Here is a 12,541-nt window from a genome sequence, read left to right as displayed (position 1 = left end):
CTGCACTCTAGCCTGGTGACAGAGCGAAAATCTGTCTCAAAACATAAATAAATAAATTAATTAAATTAAATAAAAATATTAAAAGCGCCAGGCGCTATGGCTCACGCCTGTAATCCCAACACTTTAGGAGGCCAAGGCAGGCAGATCACCTGAGTTTGGGAGTTTGAGACTAGCCCGACCAATACGGAGAAACACTGTCTCTACTAAAAATACAAAATTAGCCAGGCGTGGTGGTCCATGCCTGTAATCCCAGCTACTTGGGAGGCTGAGACAGGAGAATAGCTTGAACCTGGGAGGCAGAGGTTGTGGTGAGCTGAGATTGCACCATTGCACTCCAGCCTGGGCAACAAGAGTGAAACTCCGTCTCAAAAAAATAAATAAAATAAAAACATTAAAAGCATAACTGGACAAAACAAAATTTTCCCAGTAGTCTAAAACAAATTGCTTCCATTCTAGATCATCAATGTCTTCCTTTATCTTTGATCAGGGAGATATGGTAAGACTGACATATGGTAAGACTGACATGGCCGGGCGCGGTGGCTCAAGCCTGTAATCCCAGCACTTTGGGAGGCCGAGACGGGCGGATCACCAGGTCAGGAGATCGAGACCATCCTGGCTAACACGGTGAAACCCCGTCTCTACTAAAAAATACAAAAAACTAGCAGGGCGAGGTGGCGGGCGCCTGTAGTCCCAGCTACTCAGGAGGCTGAGGCAGGAGAATGGCATGAACCCGGGAGGCGGAGCTTGCAGTGAGCTGAGATCCGGCCACTGCACTCCCGCCTGGGTGACAGAGCGAGACTCCGTCTCAAAAAAAAAAAAAAAAAAAAAGACTGACATGAACCAAAATGTTTCAAAACAACATATATGTGTAAGGGAAACAACTTGTATAATGGCAGCCATGATTTTCTTTTACCTATACTGCTTTTTGCAAGTTTGTTTCCAACAGTTAGTTAAAATATAAAATTAATATTGGAAGCTGGGTGTGGTGGCTCATGCCTGTAATCCCAGCACTTTGGGAGGCCAATGTGGGGGGATCGCCCTTAAATCAAGAGCTTGAGACCAGCCTGACCAATATGGTGAAACCCCATCTCTACTAATACAAAAAAATTAGCCAGGCATGGTGGTGTGTGCCTGTAATCTCAGCTGCTTGGGAGGCTGAGGCAGAAGAACTGCTTGAACCCAGGAGATGGAGGTTGCAGTGAGCCAAGATCACGCCACTGCACTCCAGCCCGAGGGACAGAGAGACACACTGTCTCAAAAAATAAAAATAAAAATAAAAATATTGTTGGAATCAACAGAACTAAAAAACAACACAAACATGAACATGAGAATATAAAATACTGAAAAGTACTGATATTTACTAAATATCCACTTACCCTTAAAACTAATATTCCTTTGGTACATATTTGGCTGAATCAAGAGGGTTTCTCTGCTTGAAATGTATCTAAGTAACATCTCTATCCCGGGGAAAACGTGTAAAACCCAAAACACTAATGCTAGCTAGCTACCAAGTACTATTGTTTTAGTCAGCATGACCAAATCTTCCTAAGGAAGTCTGTTACAAACCCTTCAATTTCTCACAGAAGCCTACTGTTAATAGATTTGGATGGCCATACACTTGCAGTATTTTTAGGGATACAAATGCTACATTTAAGTTCCAGGTTCACTCTTCTAGAAAAAAGCGGAGGAGTAGATACAAATAGGTAAACACAGCCAGCAATAAGCAATGTAGAATCAAGAAATGTCTTCAAAAACAAATGTATTTCCCCCCCACTCCCCAAATTAAGTTAGGTTCCACTCAACTATTAATCATTGCTAAACTGGCAAATGCAAAGACATTGCATTTCTGCCACAGCATCTTCAGTCTTTCAAAATGAGGTTGTTTGGCCGGGTCCAGTGGCTCACGCCTGTAATCCCAGCACTTTGGGAGGCCGAGGCAGGCAGATCCCAAGGTCAAGAGATCAAGACCATCCTGGCCAACATGGTGAAACCCCGTCTCGACTAAAAATACAAAAATTAGCTAGGCATGGTGGCGCGCACCTGTAGTCCCAGCTACTTGGGAGGCTGAGGCAGGAGAATTGCTTGAACCTGGGAGGCGGAAGTTGCAAAGAGCTGAGATCGCGCCACTGCACTCCAGCCTAGCCACAGAGTAAAACTCTGTTTCAAAAAAATAAAATAAAATAAAATGTTGCTTATTTCATTTTGACTGTCTCCCAAGGAAGAAAACACAGAGAATATTGAAGAAGGGATCTGTATGTTCCTCTATTTTGACTCTACAATATTTCTGTACTGTTTAGAATTTCAATCAATGAAGAAAAGCATATAATGCACACATACAAACATACAATGCTCTCTATAAGCCAACTAAAAGCGTTCATGTGTCTCTGGGAATATTATATAATGATTATATTTGCATGCTACGCTACCGTATTGTGTCTCCAATTTTCTCTAAACTTATTTTTACCATTACTGACTAGTTTAAATTATGTGAGTAGATTCCTCAGATTTTTATTTTTATTTTCATTTTAGATGGAGTTTCCCTCTTGTTGCCCAGGCTGGAGTGTAATTATTGCAATCGCAGCTCACCGCAACCTCTGCCTCCTGGGTTCAAGCAATTCCCCCGCCTCAGCCTCCCAAGTAGCTGGGATTACAGGCATGCACCACCATGCCTGGTTAATTTTGTATTTTTAGTAGAGACGGGGTTTCTCCATATTGGTCAGGCTGGTCTTGAACTCTCGACCTCAGGTGATCCGCCCGCCTCAGCCTCCCAATGTAGTGGGATTACAGGCGTGGCTTTTTTTTTTTTTTGAGATGCAGTCTTACTCTGTCGCCCAGGCTGCAGTGCAGTGGCGTGACCTTGGCTCACTACAACCTCCGCCTCCTGGATTCAAGCAATTCTCCTGCCTCAGCCACCTGAGTAGCTGGGATTATAGGTGCATGCTACCACGCCCAGCTAATTTTTGTATTTTTAGTAGAGACAGGGTTTCACCATGCTGGCCAGGCTGGTCTCAAACTCCCGACCTCAGGTGATCTGCCCACCTTGGCCTCCCAAAGTGCTTGGGATTACAGGCATGAGCCACCATGCCCAGCCTCCTCTACTCTCTTAAGAGAACATGAGATACACTGTTTTCTCTAAGAATTCAAAAGGAATCACTAGAAAGATGCACTTCTTACTGAAACTCCTTTTAGTGTTTTAGTCTTAGCACACTCTTCTGTATTCCCATACCCTACAACAGTTAACAATTTTTACAGCCTTAATGAACTACTCTATCAAGAAACAAATATTCTGAGAATACTTTTTAGACTTCCTTAAAAAACTAAACAGCATGGCCGGGCGCAGTGGCTCACATCTGTAATCCCAGTACTTTGGGAGGCTGAGGCGGGCGGATCACCTGAGGTCAGGAGATCGAGACCAACCTGGCCAACATGGTGAAACCCTGTCTCTACTATAAAAATATAAAAATTATCCAGATGTGATGGTGGGCGTCTGTAATCCCAGCTACTCTCAGGAGGCTGAGGCAGGAGAACAGCTTGAACCCGAGAGGTGGAGGTTGCAGTGAACTGAGATTGCGCCACTGAACTCCAGCCTAGGCGACAGAACAAGACTGTCTCAAAAAAAAAAAAAAAAAAAAAAAAAAAAAAAAAAAAAACTAAGCAGCTTTACAAATGCTACACTTAGGCCGGGCGCGGTGGCTCAAGCCTGTAATCCCAGCACTTTGGGAGGCCGAGGCGGGTGGATCACGAGGTCAGGAGATCGAGACCATCCTGGCTAACATGGTGAAACCCCGTCTCTACTAAAAATACAAAAAAATAGCCGGGCGAGGTGGCGGACGCCTGTAGTCCCAGCTACTTGGAGGCTGAGGCGGGAGAATGGCGTGAACCCAGGAGGCGGAGCTTGCAGTGAGCCGAGATCGCACCACTGTACTCCAGCCTGGGCGACACAGCGACGGTGGCTCAAGCCTGTAATCCCAGCACTTTGGGAGGCCGAGACGGGCGGATCACGAGGTCAGGAGATCAAGACCATCCTGGCGAACACGGTGAAACCCCGTCTCTACTAAAAAATACAAAAAACTAGCCGGGCGCGGTGGCGGGCACTTGTAGTCCCAGCTACTCGGGAAGGCTGAGGCAGGAGAATGGCGTAAACCCGGGAGGCGGAGCTTGCAGTGAGCTGAGAACCGGCCACTGCACTCCAGCCTGGGCTACAGAGCGAGACTCCGTCTCAAAAAAAAAAAGACTTAGGCATTTTACTGTATATAAATTTTACTCCTCACCCCTCCAAAAAAAATGGTAATCCAGCTAATGGTAAACATGTTGAAGTGTTTAGAATTAAGTATACTGATGTCTGCAACTTACTTTGAGATAAATGAAAACAAAAGACAGATTAATGGATAGGTAGACAGATTACAAAATATAGAGCTTTTTTTTTTTTTGGAGACGGAGTCTTACTGTCTCTGTTACCTAGACTGGAGTGCAATGGCACGATCTCAGCTCACTGCAACCTCTGCCTCTCGGGTTCAACCGATTCTCCTGCCTCAGCCTTCCGAGTAGCTGGGACTACAGGTGCACACCACCACACCCAACTAATTTTTTATATTTTTAGTGGAGACAGGGTTTCACCTGACCAGGGTCAGGCTGGTCTCAAACTCCCTACCTCATGATCCACCCGCCTCGGCCTCCCAAAGTGCTGGGATTACGGGTGTGAGCCACTCCTCCCAGCCCAATTTTTTTTTTGAGACAAGGTCTCACTCTGATGCTCAGTCTGAAGTGCAGTGGTGTGATCACAGCTCACTGCAGCCTTGATTTTCTAGGCTCAAGTGATCCTCCCACCTCAGCCTCCCAGGCAGTGGGGACCACAGATGTGCACCACGGCGACTAGCTAATTTTTTTTTTTTTCTGTAGAGAAGGGGGCCTCACTATGTTGCCTAGGCTGGATATAACAAATATTTATTGTAGAAACTAGGTGTTAGATATATGGGTGTTCACTACAATTCTTTCAACCTTTCTGTGCTTGAAATTTTTTTATAATAAAATGGAGGAGGAAACATTAAGAATTCCAGCCCTTGACAGCTAGGAACACTCTGCAGCTTGATGTACTCACATCATTTATGAATAATTGTAACTTTAAGTCAGCAAAAATTACACTGAAATACAAAAGCCATGTATGAGCCAGGCGTGGTGGCTCAAGCCTGTAATCCCAGCACTTTTGGAGGCAGGAGGATTGCTTGAGCTCAGGAGTTCAAGACCAGCCCCATTTTACACCTGAAGCAACTCAGGCACGGAGAAATTAACTCATGTGCTAAAGGTCAAAAAGCAACATTAGAATTCCACAAAGTTCTAACTAAAGCCCACCTTCTGTTTTCATGAACGAGGTGAAGCCACAAAGGAGTCAAAATATAAGGAAGGCATTATTACCATGTGTTTTAGAGAAAGATTTTGAAAATTGTCAGCGGTCACAAGGTAGGTCAGTGATGATGCTGTAAAGAAAACCAAATTGTCCTTGGAACCAATTTCTGCTAGGTTATACCATCAAAAGGGTAACAGATTAATCAGTTGAATTTCCACTAAAACATCAGTTAAAAGACAGGAATCTTTTGTAAATTATTAAAACAGTGCCAAGTAGGAAATGAATAAATGTACAGATTTGGGGACTCAGTGGACAACACAAATAGGATAACCTAGGCAAGTAACTTTAATACAAACGAAACTTTGTAATTTCTTAAGTCTTCAACCAGGTCCCATAGAGTCTAAAGCACTAATACCAATATGATTTTTAAAAATTTTAACTAAGCAACAGAAACAGCTAGACATGCTCTGGGAACTAGTATCAACTCCATCCACTCACTAAGCAGAAGCCTTTGACATTTCTCACTTACAAGCTTACAACTGAAAACCCCACCACCGGAAGTACCTACCTTTAGGGGTTTGAGGCCTATGTACTCTTCACTTTTCGTTCTGGGTTAAGGGGAGACAGATTCACACACTGCAACGACTAGCCAACAGCAAAGTGTTCTAATCAATGATGAACACTGCAGGCTTCCACACAATGTTAACACGCTGAATGCCGATTCCTCGCAACCCACCCTAAATGAGGAAGGACTGTTAGACAAATAGCTCACCTGGGGAGTGGACTCCGACTCAGGGACCGCTTGCTCAGGAAAGGGCTGCTGGACCGCCTTCGACCATAGGGACTGGGTGATCGCCCGCTGTAAGAGCCGCTCCTTTCGTAGCTGGACGACCGTCTCCTGCTATAGGGACTGACAGATCTCTGTCGCCTACTGTAGGGGCTCGGTGACCGGGTGCTTGACTGGTAGGCCGAAGGCTCTTTGTAAGGGGGGCTGATCGACTGCCTTCTCGAGGTACTTCCAGGACTTTTCTTGTAGGAGTCATAATTGCTCGAGGTATGAGATCTTGGGGGACTAAGGTCATAATCTTGGCCATAAGAAGCTCCCGAGGGGCTATCATCTTGTTTGGAGCTGTCAGACCACTTCCTGTGGGGGCTCCTGGATCTCCGTTTGGGGCTGTCCACTGTTTTGTAACTTTTGGGTGTTTCCCTTTTTCGATGACTTTTACTCCGGTCTTTGTGCCCAGACTTCAGCTCCCGTTCTTTCCTGGTCTTCTCCTTGTGGAGCTTGGATGACCTGGATTCCTTGCTGCTGCTTTTGGCTACCTGCGCCTTCCCATAGTCATCAGTCTCCTCATTCGAACGCTTTGAACTTCCCGATATCCGGTCCTTCATCGATCCCGACTTGCTGGAGACTTCCTGGCTTTTTTCTTTTTCGGTCTGTTTAGCTTTTAGTAAGTCCCGGGAACGCCTGTGCTGGTGGTGACGATGTTTGTGCAGGCGATCGCTCCGATCTGATCCACGACGTTCGTCGTTCTCCCTTCTGTCTAGTTTGAAGGCCATGTCATCGGAGAAGGTGTCGGAATCAGAGCTGATATCATCATACTCCACCAAAGGTTTGATAACCGTGCCCAGGGATGCTGCTTCGGGGGTCACCAACCCCATGTCTTTGGAGTGTTTGGACTTATGCCGCTTGTGCTTCGACACCAAGCGGTGACGCTCTCTGCTGTTAGAGCTGCCGCCTCCCGATGACGGCTGCAAAGTTCCAGAAGCTCCTCCACTCCCGTCCTTCTTGCCCCCATGTCTCTCTGAATTGGGCATTCCCTTTCCCCTGACCTGAAGAAGGGAAAAAAGTTCCCCAGCACTCCAAAAAGCAACCCCCCCCCCCCCCCCCAACCCCAACTCCACGCCCACCAAAGCGCCCCAGGAAGGGGGTGGGGAGGGCAGGGACCGTAGCCCAGACTCCTCCTCCCTCCCGACGCCTCAGCACTCTCCTACATGAGGTGGGGGGTGAAGGAGCGAGGGAAGAAATGAGAGTTCCTCGGCAGTGGAGTTGCGAGACAACGGGGAGCTGCTCAAGTCTGTTTCCTTTTCTCCCCGCGCCGAGCCAGTCCTCAGGCCCGGGCGCCAGGGAGGTCGAGGAAGTGAGAAGCCGACGGCCCGGGGCTGTGGGGCCGACTCCGGCTCTGGGGCCCTGCGAGGACTACGCGGGCCCTTCCCCTACCCGGTAGCCCGGCTCAGGGCGGCTTCCTGTCGCCGGGATCCCGCGGCCTAGGTGCCTCACGCCCCCTTTGTCCCTCGTTCCTGAGGGAGCCCCTTCTCTTGCCTCCGTTTCACCTCCACACCACACACACACTCTCCCTCACACAGACTCAGTCACACACTAGATTAAACCGAAACGGCACTTAGAGGAGGGGGGAGGGGCAATCCCAGAAATCGTCGCGAAAGTCCAGTAGCCTCTCGCGATGTTTCATGCTTTGCTTTCACCTCATTCCGCTGCTTCATCAAACAACGCGAGATCAGGTCCCAAACTAGAAACGCGTTTCACCTGACTCTCGCGATGAGCGCTCTCTCCCCATTTGAACAAAGCTTTATTGAAACGGAACAAACCGAGTTTTTTTTTTTAACCAAAACTTTATCGATAAGTGATTAAACAAACACTCCCAGGCTCCGTGACAAACTAATTTTAACTTCCTTTTTAACAAATCTTTTAACTACCAGGATGACTTTGTTTTTTGTTTTTTGTTTTCTTTTGAGACGGAGTCTCGCTCTGTCGCCCAGCCTGGAGTGTTAGTGGCGCGATCTCGGCTCACTGCAACCTCTACCTCCCAGGTTCAAGCGATTCTCCTGCCTCAGCCTCCCGAGTAGCCGGCATTACAAGAGCCCGCCACCATGCCCGGCTAACTTTTGTGTTTTTAGTAGAGACAGGGTTTCACCATGTTGGCCAGGCTGGTCTCGACCTCCTCACCTCAAGTGATCTTCCCGCCTCGGCCTTCCAAAGTACTAGGATTACAGGCGTGAACCGCCGCGCCCGGGCGTTTTGTTTGTTTGTTTGAAACAAGGTCTCTCTCTGTTGCCCAGACTGGAGTGCAGTGGCGCGATCTTGGCTCACTGCAGCCTCCACCTCCGGGGCTCAAGCAATCCTCCCACCTCAGCCTGCCGAGTACTTGGAACTATAGAGTCGCGCCACCACGCCGTGCTAATTTGTTTCTATTTTTCGTAGTGCTGGGGTTTCGCCATGTTGCCCAGGCTAGTCTCGAACTCCTAGACTCAAGCGATCCTTGGTCTTGAACTCCTAGACTGAAACAATCTGCCCACTTGGTCCTCCCAAAGTGCTGGGATTACAGGCTTGAGCCACCGCGCCCGGCCCATTATCTCTAATTTTCACAAGTACCCTGCAAAACACGAGACTTTCATCCCCATTTTATAGAAAAGGAATCCCAGCCTCAGGGAAGTTGAATCATTTAGTCCAACAAGTGCCACAGTTAACATTCAAATTCATGTCTTTTTGAGACTAAAGCACAAGCTCTTCCATCCAATGGCGCTATCTCCTCACCAATCTTTGCTTCAAATCTCAGAACCTGGGCCGGGCGCGGTGGCTCAAGCCTGTAATCCCAGCACTTTGGGAGGCCGAGACGGGCGGATCACGAGGTCAGGAGATCGAGACCATCCTGGCTAACACAGTGAAACCCCGTCTCTACTAAAAATACAAAAAATTTAGCCGGGCGAGGTGGCAGGCGCCTGTAGTCCCAGCTAATCGGGAGGCTGAGGCAGGAGAATGGTGTTGAACCCGGGAGGCGGAGCTTGCAGTGAGCTGAGATCCGGCCACTGCACTCCAGCCTGGGTGACAGAGCGAGACTCCGTCTCAAAAAAAAAAAAAAAAAAAATCTCAGAACCTAAAAGCTCATCCCATCTTGAGATCCTCCCATGGCTGTTATTGGATAATTTAGCCTTTCATTCTCATATGAAAGATTATAATATGAACAAGAAAAGCATAGTATTAATTAACAAGAAAATAACATTCTCTCTTTTTTTTTTTTTTTCCCAGACGGAGTCTCGCTCTGTCGCCCAGGCTGGAGTGCAGTGGCCGGATCTCAGCTCACTGCAAGCTCCGCTTCCCGGGTTCACGCCATTCTCCTGCCTCAGCCTCCCGAGTAGCTGGGACTACAGGCGCCCGCCACCTCGCCCGGCTAGTTTTTTGTATTTTTTTAGTAGAGACGGGGTTTCACCGTGTCAGCCAGGATGGTCTCGATCTCCTGACCTCGTGATCCGCCCGTCTCGGCCTCCCAAAGTGCTGGGATTACAGGCTTGAGCCACCACGCCCGGCGAAAATAACATTCTCTTACACTGGCCCCTCATTTATTACTTTAAAAAACTTTACGTACCTTAAGTCATTCCATCTTCACAACAGTCCTCTGAAATAGGTCGTGTAAGTGAGAAAACTAAGGCATGGAGAAGTGAAGGGGCTTGTCCAAAACTGAGAAGTTCAGTTGGTAAATTCAGGACCAGAAAACATTCTGAATTAAGGTAAACTCCATTCTCAAAAATCACTCTCTTGGCCGGGCAAGGTGGCTCAAGCCTGTAATCCCAGCACTTTGGGAGGCGGAGATGGGCGGATCACGAGGTCAGGAGATCGAGACCATCCTGGCTAACACGGTGAAACCCCGTCTCTACTAAAAAAAAAAAAAAAAAACTGGCTGGGCGTGGTGGCGGCTGCCTGTAGTCCCAGCTACTCGGGAGGCTGAGGCAGGAGAATGGCGTAAACCCAGGAGGCGGAGCTTGCAGTGAGCTGAGATCCGGCCACTGCACTCCAGCCTGGGCGACAGAGCGAGACTCCGTCTCAAAAAAAAAAAAAAAAAAAAATCACTCTCTTTAAATGTTCTTGTTCCTTTTGCTCAAAGGGCTATCCAAAACATCTTTTTTAAAAAAACCTAATTTGTGTGTGTGTGTGTGTGTGTGAAGGGTCTCACTCTGTCACTCAGGCTGGAGTGCAGAGGCACAATGATAACTCACTGTAGCCTTCACCTCATGGGCTCAGGTGATCCTCCCACCTCAGCCTCCTGAGTAGCTGAGACTACAGGTGCAGGCCACCAGCCCAGTTAATTTTAATTTTAATTTTTTTGTAGAGATGGAGGGCTCGCTATGTTGCCCAGTCTGACCTCAGACGCCTGGGCTCAAGCAATTCGTCCACTTTGGCCCCCAAAGTGTTAGGATTGGCCCCCAAAGTGTTAGGATTACAGGCGTGAGCCACCATGCCCTAAATGATTGAGTCCATAAATACTGGTTCTAAAATAAAAAGATCAGGCTGGGCACAGTGGCTCACTCCTGTAATCCCAGCACTTTGGGAGGCCAAGGCGGGCAGATCACAAGGTCAAGAGATGGAGACCATCCTGGCCAACATGGTGAAACCCCGTCTCTACTAAAAACACAAAAATTAACTGGGCTTGGTGGCGCACGCCTGTAGTCCCAGCTACTCCTGCGACTGAGGCAGGAGAATTGCTTGAACCCAGGAGGCAGAGGTTGCAGCAAGCCGAGCCATTGCACTCCAGCCTGGCAACAGAGCAAAACTCCAGCTCAAAATAAATAAATAAATAATAATAAAAATTAAAAAAATAAAAAGACCAAGTTTTCCGTGACAACTTTTTGATCTTCTATGGAAGTAAAAACGCTATCAAGAAAAAAAAGTGGGCCGGGCGCGGTGGCTCAAGCCTGTGATCCCAGCACTTTGGGAGGCCGAGACGGGCGGATCACGAGGTCAGGAGATCGAGATCATCCTGGCTAACACGGTGAAACCCCGTCTCTACTAAAAAATACAAAAAACTAGCCGGGCGAGGTGGCGGGCGCCTATAGTCCCAGCTACTCGGGAGGCTGAGGCAGGAGAATGGCGCAAACCCAGGAGGCGGAGCTTGCAGTGAGCTGAGATCCGGCCACTGCACTCCAGCCTGGGTGACAAAGCAGACTCCGTCTCAACAAAACAAAACAAAAAAAAAAGTGGCTGGGAGCGGTGGCTCATGCCTGTAATCCCAGCACTTTGGGAGGCCAAGAGGGGAGGATCATTTGAGGTCAGGAGTTTAGGGCCAGACTGGCCAATGCAGTGAAACCCTGTCTGTACTAAAAATATAAAAATGGGCCGGGTGCGCTGGCTCACTCCTGTAATCCCAGCACTTTGGGAGGCGGAGGCGGGCAGATCACGAGGTCAGGAGATTGAGGCCATCCTGGCTAACACGGTAAAACCCCGTCTCTACTAAAATTACAAAAAAATGGCCGGGTGCGGTGGCTCAAGCCTGTAATCCCAGCACTTTGGGAGGCCGAGACAGGTGGATCACGTGGATCACGAGGTCACAAGATCAAGACCATCCTGGCTAACACGGTGAAACCCCGTCTCTACTTAAAAATACAAAAAAATTAGCCGGGTGAGGTGGCGGGCACCTGTAGTCCCGGCTACCCGGGAGGCTGAGGCAGTAGAATGGCGTGAACCCGGAAGGCGGAGCTTGCAGTAAGCTGAGATCCGGCCACTGCACTGCAGCCTGGGCGACAGAGCCAGACTCCGTCTCAAAAAAAAGGAAAAAAAAACAAAAAAATTAGCCAGGCGTGGTATCGGGTGCCTGTAGTCCCAGTCACTCAGGAGGCTGAGGCAGGAGAATGGCGGGAACCCAGGAGGTGGAGCTTGCAGTGAGCGGAGATGCGCCACTGCACTCCAGCCTGGGCAACAGAGCAAGACTCGTCTCGAAAAAAAAAAAAAAAAACAAAAACCAATTAGAGGCCAAGCACGGTAGCTAATGAATGTAATCCCAGCACTTTGGGAAGCCAAAGTGGGCGGATAACTTGAGGTCAGGTGTTCGAGACCAGCCTGGCCAAAATAGTGAAATCCTGTCTCTACTAAAAATACAAAAATTAGCCAGGCGTGGTGGTGCTTGCCTGTAATCACAGATAGTCAAGAGGCTGAGACAGGAGACTCGCTTGAACCCAGAATGCGTAAGTTGCCATGAACCAAGATCGTGCCACTGCGCTCCAGCCTGGGTGACAGAGTAACACTCTTTGTTTCAAAAAAATATATATATATGTGTATATATATATATTTTTATATATATGTACAAAAAAAAATTTAGCCGGGCATGGTGGCACGCACCTGTAATTCCAGCTACTTAGGAGGCTGAGGCATGAGAATCACTAGAACCTGGGAGGCAGAGGTTGCAGTGA

At 48.1% G+C, this 12,541-nt stretch overlaps 1 protein-coding gene across 20 annotated transcripts in view; it reads right to left on the bottom strand.

Moving 5' to 3' along the window:
• CDK12 (cyclin dependent kinase 12) overlaps positions 1-7,770 on the bottom strand; it is a 109,065-nt gene extending 101,295 nt beyond the window's left edge. For 17 of the 20 annotated variants that reach the window (XR_002517874.2, XR_002517873.2, XR_002517878.2 and 14 more), the window contains exon 1: positions 6,117-7,770. Coding sequence is in view for 9 of the 20 variants with exons in the window: in XM_021928298.2 (XP_021783990.1) it covers positions 6,117-7,162 (1,046 nt within the window). In the remaining 11 variants the exon portion in view is untranslated. The remainder of the gene's footprint in view (positions 1-6,116) is intronic. The other 3 variants (XM_003912930.5, XM_003912929.5, XM_021928295.2) reach the window with 2 other exon arrangements.
• Between the last annotated feature and the right edge of the window lie 4,771 nt (positions 7,771-12,541).

The sequence above is a fragment of the Papio anubis genome, chromosome 17, assembly GCF_008728515.1.
Source record: "Papio anubis isolate 15944 chromosome 17, Panubis1.0, whole genome shotgun sequence".
Classification (NCBI taxonomy): Eukaryota; Metazoa; Chordata; class Mammalia; order Primates; family Cercopithecidae; genus Papio; species Papio anubis.
Note: the sequence above shows the minus strand (reverse complement) of the source record. Positions and strands in the feature narration are given on the sequence as shown.